This window comes from Nicotiana sylvestris, chromosome 11 (genome assembly GCF_000393655.2).
Source record: "Nicotiana sylvestris chromosome 11, ASM39365v2, whole genome shotgun sequence".
Classification (NCBI taxonomy): domain Eukaryota; kingdom Viridiplantae; phylum Streptophyta; class Magnoliopsida; order Solanales; family Solanaceae; genus Nicotiana; species Nicotiana sylvestris.
In genome coordinates this window covers 153,806,706-153,832,111 of record NC_091067.1, presented here as the reverse complement: position 1 = coordinate 153,832,111, position 25,406 = coordinate 153,806,706, and the positions used below count along the sequence as shown (strand labels likewise).

Here is a 25,406-nt window from a genome sequence, read left to right as displayed (position 1 = left end):
AGTTTGGACTTCTATTGGGATGAGCCGTACTTGTTCAAGATTTGCACGGATGGTTTGATCCGAACGTCTTTCCCGGAGGAGGAGCAATTGAGTATCTTGGAGGCTTGTCATTCCTCTCCCTATGTTGGCCATCATGGCGGGGTGAGGATGGCTTCTAAAGTTTTTAGTTGTGGATTTTATTGGCCAACTTTGTTCAAAGATGTGGGTGATTTGGTGAAGAGATGCGATGAATGCCAAAGAGCGGGTATAATTTCGAAGAAAGATGAGATGCCTCTCAATACCATCCTTGAGGTTGATATTTTTGATGTATGGGGCATTGATTTCATGTGCCCATTTGTTAGCTCTTGTGGGAACACTTACATTCTTGTGGCGGTGGACTATATTTCAAAGTGGGTTGAAGCCGTGGCTTTACCCAACAATGAGGTCCGGACTGTTGTTGCATTTCTCAAAAAGAGCATTTTTACAAGGTTTGGTACTCCTCGTGCAATCATAAGTGATGAGGGTCTCATTTTTGCAATAGAGCTTTCGACACTTTGCTTTCAAAGTATGGTGTCAATCACAAAGTTTCTACTCCCTATCATCCTCAAGCAAGTGGTCAAGTTGAAGTCTCTAACAGGGAAATCAAAAGCATGTTGTCAAAGACGGTCAATGCAAATAGGACCGATTGGTCAAAGAAGTTAGATGGCGCTCTATGGGCTTATAGGACTGCTTACAAGACTCCAATTGGTATGTCTCAGTATCAGTTGGTGTTTGGGAAAGCTTGCCATCTACCGGTTGAGTTAGAGCACAAGGCTATGTGGGCTTTGAGGAAGCTAAATCTTGAGTGAGATGTTGCAGCCAATCTCCGTGTGGAGCATGCCTACTCCAGTTCGTCCTTGTATAAGGACAAGATGAAGTACCTTCATGATAAATATGCTCGTGGAAAGAAGTTCAAAGTAGGTGATTTGGTTCTCTTGTTCAACTCCAGGTTACGTCTGTTTCCGGGAAAGCTCAAGTCAAAATGGAGTGGGCCTTTTGAAGTTGTGTGTATGACCCCGTTTGGTGCTCTTGATTTAAAGAACAAAAATGGTGAAGTTTCCAGAGTTAATGGGCACCGGGTCAAGCATTATCTTGGAAAAATTGATGACAACCATGTGGTGGCACTTCTTTATTTCAAATGATGTGATGGTAACCTGCGTCGTGCCGCGACGTTAAATCAGGCGCTTCTTGGGAGGCAACCCATGTGTTTTACTTCTTGTTTTTATTTGATTTTCATTGTAGAGTAGGATTGATTTTTGGGCTAACTAGTTGTGAGATGTTACAGGGTTGTGTTGATGCAGTGCTGAACATAGTGGAAAAAAGTGCTAGGTCTCTGAAGTTGTTAATGCGGCCGCACTACATTTAGTGCAGACCGCACTAGTAAGGGTGAAATGTAGACCTCTCTGAAGTTTGCCACTGCGGCCGCACTATATTTTGTGCGGTCCACAGTGGACCACTGCGGTCGCAGTCCATTTTGTGCGGATCACAGTGTGTTGCCTCCTCAAGCTTGAAAATAGATGTGTTGTACGGACTGCGGTCCATTTTGTGCGGTCCGCACTGGTTGGTGAGACTGGGCCCCAGGTCCTTTTCTATAAATAGGGCCTGAGGCCCTCCTTTTACCCTTTTCAAACCCTGATTCTTAGAACTAATAGAAGCATTGTTCATTATCTTTTCTCCTCATAACTAACTGCTTGGAATCGTTATTCTTTATTTCATCTCATAGCTGGTACCATTACATCCCTTTTACTTGTTCAATTTTGTTAATTTCTTTTAATTTTTGTTTTTCCTACTTCCTTTTCTATGTTTCCCGTATTTTCCTCAATTGATTAGATTAGGATTGTTAATTTCTTGATTAGAGTAGGTTCATGTAGTTAAAAATAATGGGAAATCACGTAGGGACAGGACTCAGGTGTTAATTAAGCTTAAAAGCAAAAATTTATGAACCCTAATTTAGTGCCACAACTGGGCATTCAGTGCAGACCACTGTCATTTTTGTGCGGTCCGCGGTGCCCCTATGCGGTTCACAGTACCATTTTGTGCGGACTGCACTGCTTAATGTTCTGAAAGCTGAGTCTTAGGGAATGCAGCCGCACTATATTTTGTGCGGACCGTATTGCCCCTTGTGCGGCCGCACTACATTTTGTGCGGTCTGCAGTGGCCCCTATGCGGCTGCACACCATTTTGTGTGGTCTGCACTGGGTACCTTTTGCAACATGTCTGCAACTCTTTCTTCTTTCTGCAATTCTGTTTCTTGCCTGCTGCTATTGATACTAACAAATTCATTTGAACTGTGTTTGCAGACAATGGTAAAACAACGAGGCCAATGATCTAAACAATCGGGCAGAAGAGGATCCTCCCGGGGAGGGAAGCAGAAAATGATAAGACCCACTCCCCAAGCTAGGCAAAACATCAAAAAAATGGGGAAGATGATAAAAGCTGCTGACAGAGCCATTGACATGTCGGGGAGTGAGTACGAGCCCTCCCGGGAGATTTCTTCAGACTCCATGCCAGAATACATCCCTGACTGGCCGAAGAGGAACAGACTAAGAGACACACCTCTAGCACCCCCCACTGCCCAAACGTCAGTGAATATATCTTCTGGGTCGTCTAAGGGCTCAACAGCAGGTAGTGGGGATAAATACTCCACCTCTCCCACAGCTTCATTATTCGGAGAGGGTGCAGTAGGAGATGAGGAGGAAGTAGGAGGAGAAGAAGTAGTTGGAGAAGGTGGTGAACCTCAGGTTGGTGGTATTGCTAGGACTAGGAACCCGGAGGTTTGGCAAGACCGATTCGTTAGTGAAGTAGCATACCGTAAATTCCGGGAATAGTGGCCGGTGAGGAAGTTAATCCCGGAGCGGAGTTTTATTGATAGAGACTTGCTACCTCACAACCCCAACTTGAGGAGGCAGTTTAGGACAAGAGTGGGCTGGGAACATTTTCTAGATGAGTGTGTGGATGCCAACGAACACTTGGTCAAGGAATTTTACAACAACATAGCCCATATCAAAAAGGGCTCCAAAGTGACCAAGGTTCGAAATCTGAAGGTGTTGTTTGACGGGAAGACAACCAATGACTATCTTGGGTTTAATGAGGAAGATGAGACACTGTACATGGCAACGATGGAAATGTGCGAGGAGGTCCGCCCATGGTTGGCACAGTACCTGGCAATCCCAGGTACCACTCCCGATTGGTTGACTGCTGAAGTTAAAATTCTGAGGCGTAGTTTGAATTTCGAGGCACGGGGGTGGGAGACCTTTGATGTAGCAGGTTGGACCCCACAACGCATGACAATTCCCTCCCTCTCCACCAAGCTGTGTTAGTGGCTTCGATCATGGTAGGTTACCCAATCAATGTGGGGAATGTGATGTCGCGGATTATTACTATTGTGGGTGCCGAGCATGATAGAAACTACCCGTTCCCTAGTTTCCTCACTATGTACTTCCAGGATTTGAAGGTGGAAAAGAGGTCCTTCGACATCATAGTCAAAGCGAAGGCCCCTTTTTCCTGGTACAGCATGCAGGGGGATGACAACCCCAAGAGCAAGAACTTCAAAAGTACAATTACTGCTCCAATTGGCAAGTCTGAAGAGCCAGTTGTAGTAGTAACTCCTGCCGAGTCTGCCTCTACTTCCACTACTATCCCTCCTGGTCTATCCACCTCAGCAGACCCGGAGATTCCATCTTCCCGGGCCCATCCTATTACTGCCCACTGACTGAGCCAGGCACTTCTTAGTATCAACAACTGGATGCAGACTGCCTTATCCAAGTTATCCATCCTCACTACCATGGTAGAGGCTCAGTCGGCACCTCCACCCCCACAGGTTCCCCAGTTGATAGAAGATGCTCTCAAAGAGATTTTAGACAACCAGAAGAAAATCCACGACACTTAGAAGGTATTGACTGAGGCAGTTGATTCACATAGCAAAGCTCTCAAGGAGCTTGCTCGGGAGCACAAGAAGCTGAGAAAGACACGAGCATCCAAGGAGTCCATGAAGGCATTGAGAGCTGATGTTGACAGACTGAAGGCAGATCAGCTGCCTTCAGACTTACTGCTCCAGGACCTAGTACCCGCAGCTCATTCCCAGCCATAGCAGTCATAGAGGCCTCCCAAGAGGAAGAGGATGATTCCTAGAGCGGATGATGCAGTCATCTATTTGGCCGACCTATCGGAGGCTTCCTCCAGTCAGCCTCATGATGCACTTCAGAAGCCTATCTAGGTCTAGGCCCAGGTCCCAGCAGCGTAGAAGCAGGCCACCGGGAACCAGTCTGAGGTTCTTGAGCACAGTAAGGACCCTGGGACCACTCAGGAGACTATGCAGACAGACAGACCATCAGGAGTCCCTATATCCTTTTTTCTTTCTCTTTTGATGCTTTATTTGGTTTAGTTGGCATTTGGGACAATACCAACTTTCATTTGAGGGGGTAGGCCCTACATTCAGATGATTGTATATATTTGACATTTACATTTTTTATGCTTTCTTTATCTTTTCATCTTTGGGTTGTATATAATTTTAACATTTCATTACATTTATCGCACTTTTACTTTACTTTGGGTATATATAAAAAGTTATGATACATTGTACATATTCATCTCATCTATTGTATATTCAAATCCCCTCTTGTATATATTCATTCTACTTTCCACAAATTTTTCGTTCTTAGTTTCTTATTTGTGATTCGTAGCTTCTTGTTTTGAAAGTTGCAATAAGCCTTTGGTTTTCTTAATGCTACGATTCTTTCCAAAGGTGGAGTTTTGTGTGAACTGGGTGGCTCTTCCCAATGATGGATGGCGTGACAACGTTCTTAAGGGTTTGAGTCTATTTTTCTTTTTGTTTTTAGTAGTTAGTAGTTAAGGGTGCCTCAAGCAAAGCTTCACTTGGGCCTAGCACATTTGCCTTTGATCTTATGGTCAAAAATAAATTGTTGCGTTTAGGATGGTGAAAGTAATGACCCTGAGACTCTTGTGTTGACCGATAATCATCAAGTGGTTCTTCGGGACCATTGTGTGCTCAAATCTTATCTAAGGTTGTTGTGGGCCTCTAACTCTGTGTTTTTAGCAATCCCATAGCTTGTGTGGTGAGTAATCACATTGCAAGTCCAAGTCCCGATCTATTGGTCTAGAACTTGCCCTGAATGTTTGTTGAGGCGAAATCCTAAGTGAATTCTGACTTGAGACATGATTGTAGGCTCTCCTTGGTTCAAATGATAGTTTAACACACCCATAACCTACCAATGATAAGATTCCTAGTTAACATTTTTGAGCCTTAGACCTCTTTCCATCAAGAACCATGATACAAGCCTATACTCATTCTGAAAGATACCCTCTCTTGGCACCCGATCTTTTCTTTAGCACATGGCAAAAGTATAAGTTTGGGGGGGGGGAGACGAGGATTGAAACAAAGTGGTAAAAAAGCAAAAAAATAGAGAAAAGGAAAGGCAATAAAAAAGAAAGAAAAACAAAAAGACAAAAAGAATGTTCAATGTAAAAAAGAATAAAAAGGGATTCAAGAAAAGCAAAGAATGAAAGGTGTGGAAAGTTGAAAAAAGAGAAAAGGTTTGAAATGCATAAGAAAGAATGACAGTGTGTCTATCTAACCTCTTAGAAAGAAGTGAAATGACTCAAAGAATCAAGTGAACGGATGTCAAATGAATCAAAAGAAGTGCTTAAGGGAAGATGGAACCTACTTAGACCAAAACATTTCCTACCCTGAACCAAAAGCCTTCACAATGTCTCCACAAAATCCCTATATGATCTTGAGTTGAATGAAGCTTACATTAGTGGATACTCACATAAGGGGCAAGCATATGGTACCTAGAGCCGGACTTGTGACTTTTTCTTGAGAGAGATGAGTGAACTTCCATTAACCTCGTTTTTAGTGCCACTATTCTAAAGGTGAGGTTTGCTTAGGGAGAGTTGAGGATGTGTAAGTTTGGATTCCACAAAGACCGAAGTAATAGAAAAGAGTTCTTTGATGTGTTGAGTCGATTCTTGATGCTCTTGTGTCGCACTTAATCCATGGTGTTTCAAGGAATAAAAGTTTTTAATGATTCATTTGTATTAAGGGCAATTGTTAGTCCCAACTGATGCTAGATGAGGTTACTTTAGGTCAGCTGAAAATTTCTTGGATTTTTCCCTTAAGGGGTGAGTCTTATTTTGTTTGCTTGAGGATAAGCAAAAGCTTAAGTTTGGGGGAGTTGATAACTAGGGATTTTAACGCATTTTATACCCTTTCTTGCTTATGCTTTGATTAGAAATTCATACAAAATAGTCCCAAAAGGCTCACAAGTTGTGCTTGATTGCAGGTTTGATCAACAAAGTGACAAAATGTCAAAGATCAGCTCAAAAAGGAGTGAAACTTGCACAAGTCCCAAGACAAGACAAATCTCAGGCAAAACAAGCCCAGTGCGGAGATTTAGAGAGGTTGACATTCAGGCACAAAGGCAATGCGGCCGCACTAGGTTTTGTGTGGTCCGCACTAAAATTAATGCGTCCGCACTTGACTTAGTGCGGTCCGCAGACCCAAGAATCAGAGAGATGTAATTTTGAAGTTTCAAGCCAATTCGGTCCGCAGTCCATTCTGTGCAGACTGCACTAGAAGCCTCCGCGGCCGCAATCCGTTCTGTGCGGTCTGCATTGTTTGAGTTCAGAGAGTTGGATTTTGAAGTCAAGAGCCCTAGTGCGGCTGCACTCCATTTTGTGCGGTTCGCACTAACCCCACAGGGGCATTTTTGTCCAGAATTTTCAGCTTAGTATAAATAGGTTTTTTCCCATTTTTAGGGTATCAGATATTGGAATTAAGCATCTGCGCTTGTGGGTTCGAGATTCTTAGCTATTTTGGGCAATTTTATCTACTTTTCATCATTGAATCTTGTTATTTAGCATAGCAATTAATTAATATGAGTTGTTCTTCATCTATTTCTTGCTTTTCTTCTTTAATTATGAGTAGCTAGACCCAAAAGCTAGGGTTGTGGCTCAACCCTAGTGTGGGTAATTGATGAGTCTTGTATCTTAGGGCTAGATTGACAATGGTTGTTTGAGATTTGGGCTAATTTCATGGTTAATTGCTGAATTAGTGGTTGCAAACACTAGTTTGTGTATAGTTGACTAGGGCTCTTCTTGAGAAAGAGAGCCTAAGTCTTCGAAATTGGTCCAACAAGGAATTGGGGCGTACTCAAGAGATTGATAGCCCCAATTAAAGGGTTAAATCTCGAGAGAGTAATACCCGACTTGAACCCTAGTTACTTGTGCAAATTTGCATACCCAATTAGTCTTGAGAAAGTCAATTCGGGCAAAATCACTCGAACCACCGAGAGGTGTAGAGTGGGTAATATCGTGCAACAGTTATATCATACTCCCCAATTATGTTAATCATATCTTATATTCAATTACCCGTCAATTGACCACCTAGGCGAAAGTCACTACCCTAGTGCCTTTTAAAATATTTGAACAACCCGTAGCATTAACTCTTAGCTTAATCTAGTTGCATTTACCATTTGTAGTTTGATAATAGTAGAAGTAAAACGAAAACCCCAAAAATGATTAGAAGTGTAATTTGGAACACATACGCAATCCTAAACTAGATAGATACTCGATTCCAAATTCTAGCTCTCTGTGGAAATCGATCCCGACCCTAAATCGAGTAAAAGCTGCTCCGACCCTCTCTCGCTACTCAATAGTAGTGCGGAGTAGGCCGCGACCAAGCCTAACCTCGGCGAAGTAGTGACGAGGCTAGGACAAGACTATCAAGTAAGACCTGTGCAGTTAAATCATGTACAATAAATAATAGTAACAGAAACTAACATTTAAAGATGGGAAGGGGAAACATACTACGGGGAATAACAGGTACTAATAGAATCTTAGTAGAGAAACATAAGGAACACCAAAATTTCATATTAGCAAGAATAAGAAATCAATAACAAATATACGACATCATCCTTTGTGCTTTTACTCTCGTTCTCACCATAAAAATCAATAGATTCGGCACGGCATCACCCTTCGTGCTTTTACCTCATACAATCATGGCACGACATTATCCTTCGTGCATTATCACTCATATCATGGAACGACATCACCCTTCGTACTTTTATTTTCACAATATCGGAACGGCATCACCCTCCGTGCATTAACACTCGCTCACAAATATCACGCATGACATCAACCTTCGTGCTTTCCACTCTTCCTTACCCAAGCAACAATCACAAAGCAATTCGGGAAAGGGAATCATAAAATCACAATGGAATCCCAGCAAGGGAACAATAGTATATCAATAATATCCAGGCAAGAGAAACAATATTATAAGCAATAACATCCCGGCAAGGGAAACAATATCATAAGCAATAACATCCCAGCAAGGGAATCAACAATATATCTCATCTCGATTCCACAATCGCTTCTCAACATAAATCTCAACTTGAGCCAATGCTCAACCATGGCCAATTACCAAGAATACTTTCATAAGCCTTGTTCAATATTGATAATCATCATATTAAGCATGGACAATACATAAGGAAGTCACAACAATCATAATATAAGACCCACAGGCATGCTTGACACCAACGTATAGATACTCGTCACCACACCTATACGCCGTACTCAATCACTTAACATATAACAAATAAGACCACAACTCCTATTTCCTCAAGCTAAGGTTAGACCAAACACTTACCTCAATGCCACGAACACAATCAAGCCTAAAATACCGCTTTAGCTCTCGATTTCACTTCCAATTCGCTTGTATCTAGTCACAATTTATTTAACGATATCAATAAATGGTAAATAAACCAATTCTAATGCATGAAAGTAGGTTTTCTAATGATTTTCCCAAAAAGTCAAAAATCGACCCTGGGCCTGCTTGGTCAAAACCCGAGGTTCGAATCAAAACCCGATCACCCTCTCACCTACGAACACAAATATATAATTTTTTTTTAAATCTGACCTCAAATTGAGGTCCATATCCCTAAATTTGAAAATCCTAAGTTCTACCCAAAATCACCAAATTTCCCATGAAAAACCCTTGATTTTGAAATGAAATTAAGTGAAAAGATGGATTAGATTGAAAGAAATGAGTTAGAAATGACTTACTAATGATTTGGAAGAGTTTGCGCCCTTGAAAAATCACCCAAAGATGTTTTAGGGTTTAAAAAGTTGTAAAAATGAAGAAGAATCCCGTATGAAATCCTACTTATCAGGTGCAGATCCCTGAGATTTCCTGCTAGCTTCGCAAATGCGAAAAAACTGTCGCATTTGCGACCCTAACAAATTCCTGTCATCTTCGCAATTGCGACGGAGAGGGTCGCATTTGCGACCTCTGGGATTTCTGAGGTTTTTCGCATTTGCGAAGAAAGGCTCGCAAATGCGAGCTAAGTTAGCCAGGGCTTGTTTCACATTTGCAATCATCCCTTCGCAATTCCCATGCCATCGGACATCACATTTGCGATCCCTGATCTCGTAATTGCGAGATCAGAGGCCATAATACCATAACTGAACCTGCAACAATTTTCCTAAGTCCAAATACACTCTGTGGCCTATCCAAAACTCACCCGAGCTCTCGAGGCTCCAAATCAAACATGCACGCAAGTCCAAAAATATCATACGGACTTGCTCGTGCGATCAAATCATCAAAATAACATCAATAACTGTGAATTAAACCTCAAATTCATGAAATCACTCAAGAACATTGAAATTTCTATTTTCTCAACTATAGGTCCGTTTTATACCAAACGAACTCAGATTCTTACCAAATTCCACAGATTCAATCAAATTATTATTTTAAACTTGTACCGAGCTCCAGAACCAAAATACGGGCCCGATACCATCAAAAAATTGTATCAATTCACTTCTAAAAGCCTTATATTTTCCAGCAAATAATTTTCTTTAAAAATTCTTTTCTCGGGCTTGGGACCTCGGAATTCGATTCCGGGCAAATGCTCAAGTCCCATATTTTACCACGGACCCTAAGAGACCATTGGATCACGGGTCCGAGTCCATTTACCTAGAATGTTGACCATAGTCAACTTTAATCCATTTTAAAGGTCGATTTCCTTATTTTACTTAGATTTTACATAAAAGCTTTTCGGAAATGCGTCCGGACTGCACACGTAAATCGAGGTAAAACAAAAAGAGATTTTTAAGGTCTCGGAACATAGAATTTACTTTCAAAACGAGTGATGACCTTTTGGGTCTATCACATATACGTTATCCTATTCACTCGTTTAAGGGAGTAAAAGTCATTACTATGCCATATGGTGTCATGAGTGATAGAAAATACACTTTTACAAGCATATGAGGTATAATAGGAACCCCCACAAAATTTGTGTTTGTAGTTAAAATTATGGGACACGTTGAGATAGGTCTTTATATAGTAACCCTTCTTTTTAGATTATAAAGAAATTAAAATTAAACTCATTAATGAAATGAAATTAAAACAAAGATAGTTAAATACATGCCAAATGTACAAAACAAAACATGATTTAAAATTTGCTATTCATTTAAGTTTTAGAAAACTTAGAGAAAAATATAACATTTGCCAACGATAAAATAGATTAAATCTTGAAATCTTATGATTTTAGATTTGAAAAAAAAAATCTTTTTGTCATTTGTATATTAGAAAAGGATTATTTAAATGTTTAATTATCGCGCGAAGCGTGAGCAAATCACTAGTAATTATATTAATTAGTGGAATTCCTAGGAACTGGTTTTCATTGTTGCCCCTGTTACCAGCCTTAATGAGCAATTCTAAGGTAACAAAATCAAGACTTGAATTACTTAAGAGTAAATGAGGATACAAACTAGACCATTGAACACAACTGTTCAAGAATGTAAAATACAGAGACAATGGAGCAATATTCTTTTCTTGTTATTCAAAGAATGAGAGCTATTTGTGGGTGTACAAGTGAATCTATTTAAGGAAACAAAATCAAAAAATCCCTAAATATCTTACCTATGATTGTGCTATGTATACTATATGAAATTACATCTATGTACATTCTGAACAAAAAACATGTTTGGCTTCAATCAGGTCAGCTTTTATAGGCAGGCAGCAATTCAACCGAAGTTGGTATAAACTACCAAAGGACTCGGAATAAGGGAAATTACATTAGAGGAATATTGAACATCAAAATGTTTACAATAGTAGTGGTTTCATTGGATTGGTTAAAAGTTAAACATCTTCTTCAAGTGATAGAATGGATTTCAATTCCATCTCTTGCCGAGGCAAAAGATATGAAAATGCTGATTCCATGGCGGCTGGTGATAGTGTCTGTTGAATATGCCTCAATGCATTAATCATGCGATTTGTAGTTTCTTGTGTAGCAAAATCAATTTCAGAACATAGAACCTACACAGAAGCAACAGACAATTATTGAATGTGTATACATAAAATTTAGTTTGATAAAAGGCCACTATTCCACAATATTATGAGACAGTCATATTGGCAGTGTCATATCGATCAATCAACTTTCTAACATCTAATATTTTTGATTTCAGATTAACCTCTGCAAAAATTGAAATAATTTTTGGAATGTACTGATAGTTGGGACCAATAAGTTCTTCGTCTAACCTGCACGTGAGAAAATTTAGTAAGACAATAAAGATTATATAAAAACGATTTACTATATGAGTTTGTGTATTAGTTCAAAAACTATAATAGAAGTCTATCTAGATCATAATATTATTTATGATTCTAAAATAATATAATTACCTCAAGCAGTTCGTTAAACTAATGATTGCTTAGTTTTCCAAAGATGTGATATTAAGAAATTTATTTCGAACGAAATGCATGCTAGAACAAAGAACACATAATTTATCTGTGGAAAACATTTCTAATCAAGTACTGATATTGTAAAGTGAAGACCAGAAAAGGATGAAAAGTATAGCAAACTAATACAGTACCTTTCAACCATTGAACATAGTAGATCATGAACATATTTGGCTGCAGCCATGTCACACTTTATAGGAAGGCAGTTTAACCAAACCGGAATAATCTACCAATTAATTTTGGAATTAGAATTATGAAGAAATTATAACAAGATTAAATAGTACATATGAGTCAACTATAGGATAAACAGAAAGTAAAAATAGTAATTCCAACATAAGCATATATGAATGTAGGCTTAAAAATGCATAAACAAATAAACATTAGCGATTTCGAGAAGGACAAACCTGGGTTGATGAGTCAATATTTTCCCAATGAAACTGAAAAATCTTACCAAGTGCATAAACAGCATTATCAAATGCACTTTCATTCTCAGATTCACGAGCCCAAAAATGCATTATCACTACATTGATCCTTGAAATAGCCTCTGAATCATTTCACGAGAATAAGTAAGTAAAAGTATACTATTGTAAGTATCATCATCTTTTGTCATGATATATATTATACCTTTAACAACAGGTTTGAAATCAGAACCACCATATTCGGCATAAAGCACAAGTCCATAAAAAGCACACTGAACACGACATCAATGGTGTTTGGTTAAACCAGTGAAGCAACCACTTGAATAAAGAACTTGTCAGCAACCATATTTAAGATAACCAAACCTGTCTAACTGCTGGACTTTCGTCATTGCTTGCATCCAAAAGCAAAGGAAGAAATTCATCAGAGTACCTAATTGGACATAGTGAGTAAATTTATCAATACGGTGGAAAATTTAAGAGAAGGGGAGTTTTGGCGTAACTGGTAAAGTTATTGCAAGGTGACCAGGAGGTCAATGGTTCAAGCCGTGGAAACAGCCTCTTGCAGAAATGCAGGGTAAGGCTGCATAGACTCTTATGGTCCGATCATTCCCCGGACCCGGGGCATATCAAGTAATTAGTGCACCGGGCTGCCCCTGGTGGAACATTTAAGAAAAAACTGATTATACACACTTTAGAGCCGCTTCAGGGCACTCCTCCAGAAGATGATCAAAGATAAGAAATGGTGTGCATCTTTCTTGAGCTGTCATATCTTTGCGCTTCATATAAGCAAAGAAAAATTGAAAGAAAGAAATGTAAATTAAGATATGTAAATGAATAACAAACTAGAGTGTTAGGATGACAGTGATAATCATGTCGTGAACTTACCCACATAGGAATTAGATATGATGACATGAGCTCGTCAAAGAAAGGCAAGAAACCAGACTTGAATGTTTCGATCAACGTATTTAATACTAGACCAACCTGATAAGAAATGCTTTATGTTATTTGAGAATAGGGGTGTCAAATTGGCGGGTTGGGTTGATTTTGGGCGGTTCAAAATTGAGTCAATAAAGGGCAGGTCAAAAAGTTACTTGGGCTGAGATGGATTGAGTCAAGATGGGCTAAAATTTGGGTCATAGTCCAACCCGCCCAACTCTTACCAAACTTTAATTAATGTGTTATTTTCTTATGAATTGTGTTGTTACTAAATAATTTTTTTTTCTTTTGTTATAGTCATATATAACATATCAAACAAAAAAATATTTCTAAGATATTCTGACAAAGTTACTCATGTGTCAATTTGGGCTAAAAATTAGACCAACTTTAAATGGGTTGAGATGATTTGGGTCAAGATGAGCTAAGTTCAATAAATGGGTGTATCAATAACCAGCGCAACTCGTATTAGAGAATAATAATAGATAATAGGGGCAAGCGCACAGATAATCATTTTTAGAGGTGCTATTTAGAGATTAACCAGTATTTATTTTGTCCTGAAGTTTTAAACTAAAAATCTTAACGTTAGGACAATTCAGAACATTTTTGTCCTGAAAAATTGAACTGGAAAACTAAAATTCAGGACGTAATGACTAATTCCTGAATAGCAGCCTTTCGAGTGGCTACCTGGTGTCATTTCTAATAGATAATAACTTATTCTTGAAATGGAACATACATGGAACAAACTATTATCTTCTTGCTCTTTTTCCCCCCTTAGCAATTCATCTTCCTCAGCATCAAAGTCTTTTGATTTTGCTCTCTCTTTGAGTTTTTGTTTTCTATTTGAACTTTCCGTAATGACATGCTTTACCTCATTCACTATTCGACTGAGCTGATCTTCAATGAGAAGTGGTGGACTGATCTGAAAAAAGAAAGAAATAATCTGAAAAACCTATTTTGCCATTTCTCTTTTTAACCTTGATAGTACTAATGGAACACTTCAAGCAATATCAAGAATACAGTGTTTTATTTAGATCTCTATAAGCTATCACTACGCGAGGTTCGGGGAAGGGCCAGACCACAAGGGTCTATTGTACGCACGCAACCTCACCCTGCATTTCACAAGAGGTTGTTTTCACGGCTCGAGCCCGTGACCTCCTGGTCATATGACAGCAACTTTACCAGTTACGCCAAGGCTCCCCTTCGATTTAGATCTCTATTGAAGGAGAAGAAATTGGAGTTATTTACCATACTCCCAAATTAGGAAAACACTGTAAACTTGGATCAAGAATATTAAAGAGAGACTGTCTCAGACATAACCAAACCTGCAGGCAATGATTCAATTCATCCAACATGAATGCACATATTTCTGCCATAGACTCCTGTGTTAGGTAACAAATGAAGTGTCACTTTCTCTTTTTATCCAAATAGAAACTTAAACATTTCCCGCAACAACAAAAAAAAGAACATAAGTACTGATATTAAGGACAACCTCATGCAAAGCTTCTAACAGAGACAGTATTATATAGTCTGCCAACTCCTTGAAATATGACTCGGTTCCACCTTGCGCAATCTCTTTCTCAACAGCCAGTTTGGCAGAACGCAAGAGGTTATACATGGCTTAAACAGGCAAAAATTAGAAAATTTGCATCAGCAAAGTGAAGAATTAGAAAATTAGAAAGCAGTATGAAATCATTGAGAATCCTCACATTTAACAGAGCATTTCCTGGCTTCGTCATGGGTATAGAATTTCAGAAGCGGAACCAAGACTGAAGCAACCTGTTTCATGAATTAAGCAATTGATATTACTTGTTTAATTTTATTTGACTTTCACTCAGCATCACATGAGAAAATGAATATGTGCAGGTGATCATTCAGGACGACCTGGGGAATCCACGGGTAGAAGTCTTCTTCCAATTTCCGGGCAAATAAACCAAGGATATCACAGGCTAAAGATTTCTGATATAGGAGGTCATTTCCTCCAAGGCGTATTATTTCATTCCGAAACTTGACTTTATGTACACTGCAAAATGTGAAACTTATCCAATGAATCTGGATAACATTCAATCTCTAGTTGATATAAGTGCCAAATTAACTTAGAAGAAAAAATTACTACTAATCATGGATAACATAAAATCAAAGATAGAAAAAGAACGCAAACATCCAAATTAAGAAGAAAAAGTATCTAAATGTAAAGGCTTACCTATCATATAAGTTATCAGAGGACACGGTCTTATCGGGCTCAAGTTGAGCACATTCAACCAAAGGGGGCATTAATGTACTCATGTAAGGAAGAAAATCCTTCCCCATGCAGTAGCAAATCCTGAAGCATGACTGCGATCCAATCAAGAAATCAAAAATATTGAGAGGCAAATCTAAAAAGAAGTTTTGAGCCCGTAAAATCAAATGATTAAGACATACCTGTAGATTGCAAGCAATATCAAACTCTTTCACTTGTGGTTCTTGTAATGAGTAATTAAGCACTTCCATAACCTTTAATGAAAAGAAGAAAAAAAAAGTCCATGTTCAGAAATGAAAAAATGCGATAAGATCACACCACGCCACCTAGTGAAGAAATAGAGTGTCAAAAGAGAGGAAGAATGTAAGACCAAAAAGCAACTAGTAGGAGAATACTATGGTTTGTCCACTAGAAAGCCATCTGACTAGCATAGCAAAAGCAAACAAGAACAAAGACATTCCATCCTATGTTGTGCAGACTCTCCAAAATGCTGCAGCACCCGTATCGGATCCTTCAAAAATGTACTACTTTTGGAAGATCCGACACGCACCCGGCAACATTTTTGGAGAGTCCAAGCAACATAGATTCCATCTGCAATGGTATCGTGGAAAAAACTCACTCAATGAAGTACCGGGCGTGGAGAGTAGACCTGCTTTAAGTCATCTTTGAATTTCTCTTTGCCTACAGATGTCCCAATAAAGCTTATGCACTCCAACGCTATGCTTCGAAGGTAGCGATAAGATTCACCATTTTCATTTACCAGGATAATTTTCAAATATGGCTTTACAAAATCATAGTACTTTTGGAAGTGCACCTGTACGTCGAAGTATGTTATATTAGCCATCATTATAAGTAGATATAGAACTGAGTCAAAAATAAATGCAAGTAGGTAATACCTTAGACAAATTAGCTATACCAGACAACGCCTTTAATGCTGCTTCTTGAACCATTTGGACTTTGTCATTCTGCATTTCAAACAACAGCAGTGAATATCTTAGACTAGTAGTTATTAATCTACCTTTATAACATGGTGGCCTCTATATTTGCATACCTGTATAAGTACAACAAGTTTGCTAAGTAATCCATCTAAGTGTGGTACCAAAGTTTCTGGAGGTACCAATGTTTCTTGCTTTAAAGATCCGCTGAAAGCTGCGACAGCTCTAGCTGCATTTGCCTATGAAAATTAATGCCAAAGAGAGCAAATCGAGTAACTTAGCTGATGTCATGAACTGAGTGAAGCAGTATAATGACCCAAATATATTTAAAGCAAGAGCTTAATGTAAACCAAAAATACATTTGTAACCTTAGATTTCAAGCAATGCACTGTTAAGACTCCATAAATCAGGCTATTAAGATACTAATTGCACAATATTCTAGTAGGGAAGTTTCACAAATATCCTTAACTTTTTAATGTTAAACAGATTAATCCTATTCAAGTTATAGATTATCAGCTTTATGGAATATGTAACCCCATTGCAAAGTTGCAGAACGATAATTTTGATGGCTGTTTTTCGTATAACTAATAATAACCTATTCTTTTATAGGTGCAATTGTAATTTGAGAAGTCTGCATTGACCATTAATTAAGGGTTCATATCACCATAGATCAGACCTGCACTCGTGGATTTCCAAAATCATCCATAGTTGTAGCTAATGCAGGCAATACTTGGTCATGATGTTGTACTTGCAAATCTGTACAGAAGACAGTTGACAATTTGGAAATTGAATAAATAGCAGCCCATCTGACTCGAGGAATAGGATCTTGGAAAGAACGCATAATCATATTCACTACTTGCTCCAAATACTTGATCATAACCTATAAAAGAGAATTCATGGGTTCAAGCTAATCAACAACAACAACAACACAACAACATACGTAGTGTAATCCCACATGGTAGAGTATGGGGAGGGTTATGTGTACATAGACCTTACCCCTACCTTGTGGAGTTAGAGAGACTGTTTCCAATAGACTCTCAGCTCAGGAAAGCATAAGCGGATTCAAGCTAATAGCCTACGAAAATTAAAGTAGAAGAGAGAGTCTAAACTAATAGGAGGAAGTGGGAAAACTATCTTGTCTATATCCTATCAATTTGCTAGCAAAAAAGCAGCTCCAAAACACAATATAATCATCGCAACATATTCATGATAAATACACTAATGAGATATAAGATTTGTACCTTTGAGCTACCTTCAGCTATCTGAGCAAGTGCAACGAGAGCTGCGTGGCGTTTCTCCCACTCGGGGGAAACCACGTAAGCAGACAGCTGCTCTATGGCAATAGGAACAACAGTCTTGCCACCTAATGCAACAGAAAACCGGTTTAAACATGTCATACCAAACGTGTAGTTGTTTGTTTCCCCTGTATGCTCATGCTCGGTCTCCGCACTATGCCAAGCAGGATCATCCTTAATATCTAGTAATAACTTCAATAATATTGCAAAGCATTTTCTACTAAAGGAGGGCAACTTCCTCATCATACCGGGGGCCCTCTCTCTTGCCTCAACCAAAGTTATCAAAAATTCAACTGCCAAGTGCCTCGTCACCTCTTCCAATTTCTCATCCTCTGCTATCTCCAATATTGAACCCACAACAACAGTTAGTTGCGTCCTAAAGAAGTTAGGCTCATTCTGCGCCAGCTCTATGAAAAGATTCAACACGTCTCGCGCTGCAGCGACCTTCTCCTTACCGTGGGTCAATGCGTCTGTCATTGTCTTCATCATACCTGGCAAAAGATCTTGAAACCGTTCCTTTTCATTTGAACTAGATACGCTTTGAATGAAGCAGATCACAGTTGTCATAGCCGCTATCCTCACATCTAAATCGAGGCTGGTATTATAGTTCAGTGCATTAAGAAGTTGCGATTGCATATTTTTTGAGCAAACGACCGTTATTCTGTCAGCTATTAGCCCATAAATCAAGAAAGCTGAGACTTTTAACTTGTTTGAACCGGAAGTGATGCAGCACATAAGGAATGGCATTAACTCAGACCAGTTGTTATCTGGAACAAGTGAAACAGCTAGATACAAAATGGTGTGACGGAGCTCTTGGATGATAAATTCTGATTCTGATTCTTCTTGCTCAATATGATCAATGAGAAAACGCTTTATGGCGGACTGAGTGGAGACACTTAGATTGTGCCACGTGCACAAGTCGTCGTCATCAAGCAACTTGTGAAGGAGTTCAGCACAAACTTCACGAAAATCAACTTCATGAGAAGAGCCAAGAGAGTCAGTTAGCTTAAGAGCAAGGGAGTTTGGATCCTTTTGCTTTAACAAACTGAACATTGACTTAGCCTTTGAATATTTTTTTTTGGCCCTCGACATATGATCCAAAATAAAGGTTTCAAATGGCTCTAACTCAGGTCCTAGAATCGCCTCCATCTGGAACTGAGCCAACTCTCTATCCATAATCAAACTCTTAACAGTATTGAGAAACAAAGAGCAAGAGAGTGACTTTTTGGTGTTACTAAGAATGGGTTTTCTCTTACAATATGATCAACCCAAGCACGCTGGTTTAAATGGCTGATCTGAGGGGGCAGGCAATATAATATTTGGACCTCATTAATAAATCTTGAGTCTTAGGAAAAGTCATTCTATTTTTATTTTTTTATTTTTTTTGGGGTAATTAATATAATGGAAGTGAAGTCTAATAGAATTATTAAAAGAAAAAAAGAACAGGCTTCACATGGACGACCAAACATAAATGATTGAAATAAACAACTCAGGCTAAGGTTTCAATTCGATCGTAACAAGTTAGGATGGAGATTATAGCATCACTACGGGAGAGAGATGTTCGCCCTATATATAGTGCAGATCACTGCATGTGGAGAGAAGGTACCGTAAAAGATAAAAATATACCGTCACATACAGTATATTTAAAGTAACAGCCAGTTTGGAGACGACTCAAATTATAGATCTCAGACCCATATCATGCCTTGAAATTTCAGAAGAGCCATTCTTTAGAGTTCCCATAAAATATAACAACTGGTACAAAGTCAACACCTCGTAGAACTGAGCTGGAGAGAACATGGAGATCAATATTGGAATTATATATTAATTTTGTACTACTCTCAAAATTAAGGTCAAATTATTATCACATTATAGATCAATATCGGAATAAATTTTATCCCCAATTCCAACCATATAATAAGGTGAAATTTACAGACACCTCCCAAAAGATTTTATATATATATATTAAGGTCAACTCCCCTTTTTCTTTTGATAAGCATGTAGAAGGAATGGGTGTCAAAATTGTAGACGCATGGTTATTAGTCTAAGTGGGAGATTGTTAGAATATACTATAAGCCATGCGTATTGTTATAGTATTCTTTATGAACAATTATTTATTTACTTGTTTAAATTCAATAAAGTTTCATTTTAAATAGATCATGTGTTGGTTTGTGCGTCCATTGCTTACATAGTAGATGATTTAGTGTATAGAGTTTAGCTTATACACGGAAGATTAAATCATCGGTTCTTGTAAGACATAAAAGTTAATGTTCACAATCTAATGATGGAATTGGACAAATCATCGGAATGATTGTAGCACAAGATTAAATATAATTTATCTTGATTATGGGAATGGTTTAATTCCAACTTCTTGTGCTAGTACATTTTGTATGTATTGAACGGATCAAGTAGAGATGAGTATTTTATACTGACTTTATAAAATAATTTCTCTAGTCCATTTAATGTACTTATACTCTTAATCCTGATATAATTATTATTAGTTGTGTATGTCACTTGTTGTTTTGATTTATTAAAAGGCGAGATTCTTTCGCGAGTCAATAAGCCTGGTAAATTGGATAACAATGATATACATTGGCGAAGTAATAATTAGTTGATGGAATCCATGTCTCGATTTTGAGATTGATGATACTCCTTTATGAAAGCTTATAAGTTTTCATGTGTAAACCCGGCCGGTGGATTTTGTATCCGACACATGAAATAAGTTAAGTGTAAGTCTAAAGGAAGTAATCAATAAATTAAATAGTCAGTAATTTAATTTGATTGATTAGTATCTGAATCTTAACATGGGGAGTTAAATAAGGTTTTATGGAAGAATTTCGAAATTGAACTAAGGAGTGCAATTATGAATTTTTAGTGGAATAATTCGTAATTTATTATGATGGAAATTAGTTTCAGAATTTCGAAATTAATATCATAATAGGAAGCCTTGTTAATTAAATTATGTGGTCTCTACTGTGCCTAAATAATAGAAAATAGTGAAAACTGTTACTTAGTGGGAAAGAAAACGTGGAAACCGTCCCTTAGTGGGAGAAGGAAACCTAACAGGTTTTGAAAACGATTTTGACCTAAAAAACGCAACTATATATATATGGATATAAGGGTTGGACATTTTTTTTACATGATTCTGACTGCGGTTTCTACTAGAATTTTGGCCCACCCAAAATTCTCTATTTTCGGTTATTGTTTGGGTAACACAGTAGAAGACTGTAGAAATCTGCTAGTGTGTTTTCAACTGAGGAGCTGAAGAACGACATAGATTTGTTGTGTTTACGCTTCAAGAGGTAATCCTAAAATCTCCATACGTGCTAGTTGTTTAGATTACACGTGAATAAGATTCTGTTATTGCTTTCGCTGTGGTATATATTCCTACAATTGGTATCAGAGCTTACTCACGTCTAATTAAATAATTAGGATAAACCATAAGGATTAATATCATGTTCTATATGCAAGTTTTGAATTACATGCAAAGTTTGTTTTTCTGAAAACCTGCACTGTTTTTTGGTGTGATTATCTGTTATGGGTTGTGTTGATTATTCTGAAAACTTGATGTATCCTTTTAATATTGGTGATGTTGAGTTAGAATAATCTGAAAGTTGAATTTTATCGTGTAAAATGGAAAGACACGTTTTGCTGAATTAGGGCAGAAAATCGGAGGTCAAAAAGTTGACTGACTCCGATTGACCTGAAACTTGGCAGGTCCATGCGAAACGGCCCAGTGAGCAATACTCATGGATTTCTATGACTGAAGTCGTTTTTTGGGCGTTCGGGGTCGTTTAGATGGTGTTTTTGCTGTTTTTCTAAAATTCTGAATTTGTTTTTGGTTGTTTTTAATTCCAGCAATTGTGGGGATCAATTCCCTTGGTCCCCGGGGGTTTTAAAAATCAGTGATATAATGTTTTTACACATTGACGTAGGTCTTCTTCCATATCGGATAAAAATATTATGAATAATCACTATGTTATACTAGTCATTGATTATTTGTATTTACTCTCCATCTGAGTATGCATGTTGGTTCAATGGGACTAATATATGTTGAATGTTGATATTCACTTGGCTTAAATTAACAGTTTACTCTCCATCTGAGTATGACATGTTTAAGTTTATGGAGTGAAAATCTGTCATTATATATGTATATTGCAAGAATAGCTTCTTTCCCATCGAAATTTGTTGTTCAAGGTGCATAGATTGTATATATATAATGTGTTTTGAATTTTAATGTTCATAATACAAACTGATTTGATCTATTTAAATATTTAATGTCTCCCAGATTAACAATGACTGCTTTTAATCCCCTTACTGCCATTCTTACCCAAAACAAACTTGAGGGTCCAAATTATGTTGATTGGAAACGAAATTTGGATATTGTTCTAATTGCTGAAGAGTACAAATTTGTGCTCGATGAGGTGTGTCCAGAAAAACCTGGAGATGATGCCACAGATGATGAACAGAAGGCTTACCAGAAATGGATTAAGGCTGATGAGATGGAGCGGTGTTACATTTTGGCATCCATGTCGAATGTTCTGCAACATCAGTATCAGTCGATGGAGTCTGCTTATGACATTCTGGAAAATCTCAAAGAAATGTTTGGAGATCAGAATCGTGCGGCTAAGCAGACTGCCATGAAAGCCCTTCTGAATACCAAAATGGTGGAAGGTTCATCGGTCAGGGACCATGTTCTAAAGATGATGAGTCTTCTGAATGAACTGGAGGTCCTTGGAGCTAACATTGATAAGGACACGTAGGTTGAAATGATCCTGCAGACTTTGCCTGACAGTTTTCAGCAATTTCGCCTGAATTATAACATGAACAAAATGGATTTGTCCCTTGCGAAATTGTTGAATGAGCTGCAGTCGGCAGAGACTATTATCAAGTCCCAAGCTCCTCCCGTGGCATTGAATTTTGAGGCAGGTTCTTCTTCTAAGCCGAGAGGCGGGCAGAAAAAGAAAAAGGGTCAAAAACCCTCTGTTGGTGGCGCGACTGCTGATGTGAAAAAGGCTAAGGGCAAGTGTTATCACTGCAAGCAGCCCGGGCATCATAAGAAGCAGTGTCCAACTTATCTGGCCAAGCTGAAAAATAAACCAGGTGATTTACATCTACTTGTCATTGAAACATTTTTAGCGGCTGTTTCTACTATGTCATGGTGTGTAGATTCGGGAGCCACTAATCATATCTGCACTTATTTGCAGGGGTTTCAGGTAACACGGCGGCTAAGTAAAGGAGAAATCAATGTTTATCAAGCAGACGGTTCAGCAGCCCCAGCTTTAGCATTAGGAAATATTAGTATTTCGTTTGGTAGTGGTAGAATTTTAGCTTTAAAAGACACATTATATGTACCTTCCGTTAGAAGGAATTTAATTTCGGTTTCCAACGCTATGAGAGATGGTTATGATTTTAATTGTCATGACGTTGATAAATGTGTGTAAGCACGTGATTTTTGCCCAATATGAGAATTACTCCCAAAAATTCAAAAATAAAATAATTTTCCTTGGTGTGCAATTTTGTGATATTTTGTGATATTTTGAATAATTATTTGTATTTGTCTGTGCATGTTTATTTGCTAAATTAATAAAAAATACAAAAATATGTCGCATTTTGTATGTAGGATTTAATTCTATAATTTGTTAGTAATTAAGTTTGTTTACAAAAAAATAAAAATTTACAAAAATAGGCATCGTTTGCATTTTTAGCATTTAATGTCCAAATATACAATTTTATGCTTAATTATTACTTAATTGTGCGTTAATTGTTATTGGAAGTTAATTTGCACTTTTATAACTTAATTTAGTTCTTAATAATAATTTAAAGTATTTTTATAATTTAGTTTTAGAGAAATAAAAAGAAGAAAAGAGAGCGAAAATATAAAGAAAGTCGGAATTGGGCCTCTTCTTCGATTTCAAGCCACAGGCCCAAAAAATGGCCCAATCTTCCCAAACGACCCAGTCCATTTCAAACCGGGTCAACCCGGTCCATAACCCAACACCCCCTATCTTGCATTTCAAAAAAAAAACAAAGCAAAACAAAACAAAGCAAAACAAAACAAAACAAAAAAAGAAAAGGAAGAAAACCCTAAAAAATCCCTCTCTCTCATCCCCCCCCCCTTTCTCTTTCTCTCTTTTCTTCTTCTTCTTCAAGCATCCAAACACCCCATCCATGGCTGCCCTTCCCCCACCTCTTCTCCTTCACATACACACACACAACCACGGCAACACAACACACACACACCCGTCGCCCGTGTTTCTTCTTCTTCTTCAAGATCGCGAGTGTTTCTTCTTCTTCAAGTTCACGTTGATCGTTGCTTCTTCTTCTTCCTCACTTCATGATGCTGCGTGACTGCTTCGTCCAGCATCTACTGCTGCTCACGTTTTGCGTTGCTGCTGCCCCGTCCGGCATCGCTTTCACGGTTGTCTGCTACCTCTCCTTCAAGCTCTTCGTTTGTCCGTTCGTGATCGTCTTCGGCGTCAAATGATTTTGGTGCGATATTTGTTTCCGGGCAGATTTGTTTCCGTTCAAGTTCGTCATTGTTTCGATCCGGTTAGTGGGTTTTTGAGTTTCATTTTTTGCCCGTAATTTGTTTGATATTTTTCGGATCCAAAATCGATAAATGATTCAATTCTTGTTTTGTTTGTTCATCATTGAAATAATTTTTTTTAGTTTGTTTATATGTTTGGTTGGTTTAATTTTCAGATTCAAATGAAAATTTAATTAATTGATTTTCAGTTTATTTCATGTTAATTTAATTTTTGCAAAAAAGGAATTGTTAGTTTAGGTTTAATATTGTTAGATTTAGTTTAAATCGCTTGAATCCGTTGTTTGTTTAATATAGATTTCATTCATGATCATGTATCTTTGTTATATTTTTTTTGTTGGATTTAATTAAGAAAGATTAATTGATTATTTGAAGATTAGTGATTTGAATATGTTTATTTGTTTTGTTTAAGTTCAATTCGAAATTTGAATAAAGTTTGTTATTGTGGTTGAATCTTTTCATTCATGTTCATACTTTGTTTGATTGATCTTGAATCCGAAATTTGTATAGTTTGATTTTCTTATTTCTTGTTTATCATTTGTGATTATTTCTTGAATTGGTCTCATAATCTTGTTTAAAGTTTAATATAAGAATTGTTTGTTGTAATGTTGTTAGAGTTGATTTTAAGTTCAATATTATTGAATTTAAGAATCTAAATATACTTGTTTGATTGTTGTTGTTTAAATCCGAAAAATAGGTTTGTTGTTGCTAAAAATATTGTTCAATCAAATTTTAGTTGTTCTTGGTTGTTCAATTTGTGTTCATGTGATTTGTTGTTGAAATGTTGTTAAAATCATGTTCATGTGATATTGTTGTTATGATGTTCATCCGTGTTCATATTGTTGTTTGAACATTGTTAGAAATTGATCATATTGTCTATATTTTGGTTAAGTTTGATTAATTGATGTGTTATAGCTGATGGGTAGTTTGGTAAATTTGTAATACGTTCAGGGGTAGTTTGGTAATTTCAGTAAGGTCGGAAGGGGTAGTTTAGGAATTGTACATTTTGTAATTGTTTATTTGAAGCATGGGGGACAAAATGAAATGGGGTGGGTTGTGATATGATTATTTAATATAAAGGGGGGACAAGATTTAATTTAAAGGGGAATCTTGCATTATTTTAAATGAAGCATGGGGGACAAAATAAAATGGGGTGGTGTGATATGTTTATTTAATGTAATGGGGATGAGTGGAAAGATAATGGGTTGGGTAGAGAAAAAGTATTGATTTTAATTAATTGAAAGGTTTATGGGATGTGTTATATATGT

At 37.6% G+C, this 25,406-nt stretch overlaps 1 protein-coding gene across 4 annotated transcripts; it reads right to left on the bottom strand.

The window, feature by feature from the left end:
• Positions 1 to 10,852: 10,852 nt before the first annotated feature.
• Positions 10,853 to 18,940, bottom strand: LOC104224465 (uncharacterized). Of its 4 annotated transcripts, none has more exons than XM_070163040.1 (20): positions 17,541 to 18,940; positions 16,976 to 17,179; positions 16,416 to 16,538; positions 16,261 to 16,329; positions 15,996 to 16,178; positions 15,547 to 15,618; positions 15,329 to 15,459; positions 15,010 to 15,148; positions 14,835 to 14,904; positions 14,618 to 14,745; positions 14,451 to 14,507; positions 13,997 to 14,047; positions 13,078 to 13,173; positions 12,883 to 12,968; positions 12,556 to 12,622; positions 12,398 to 12,464; positions 12,178 to 12,317; positions 11,908 to 11,999; positions 11,509 to 11,575; positions 10,853 to 11,353 (listed from the first exon to the last, which is right to left on the bottom strand). In XM_070163040.1, exons 1-20 carry the CDS (start codon positions 18,768 to 18,770, stop codon positions 11,177 to 11,179), a joined length of 3,249 nt encoding a protein of 1,082 aa, XP_070019141.1. In that variant the 5' UTR covers positions 18,771 to 18,940; the 3' UTR covers positions 10,853 to 11,176. The 4 variants fall into 4 exon arrangements, with proteins under 4 accessions (XP_070019141.1, XP_070019140.1, XP_009774428.1 ...); XM_070163039.1 differs by having other exon boundaries at positions 13,862 to 14,047; positions 17,541 to 18,938; XM_009776126.2 differs by having other exon boundaries at positions 13,862 to 14,047; positions 16,014 to 16,178; positions 17,541 to 18,936.
• Positions 18,941 to 25,406: the final 6,466 nt, after the last annotated feature.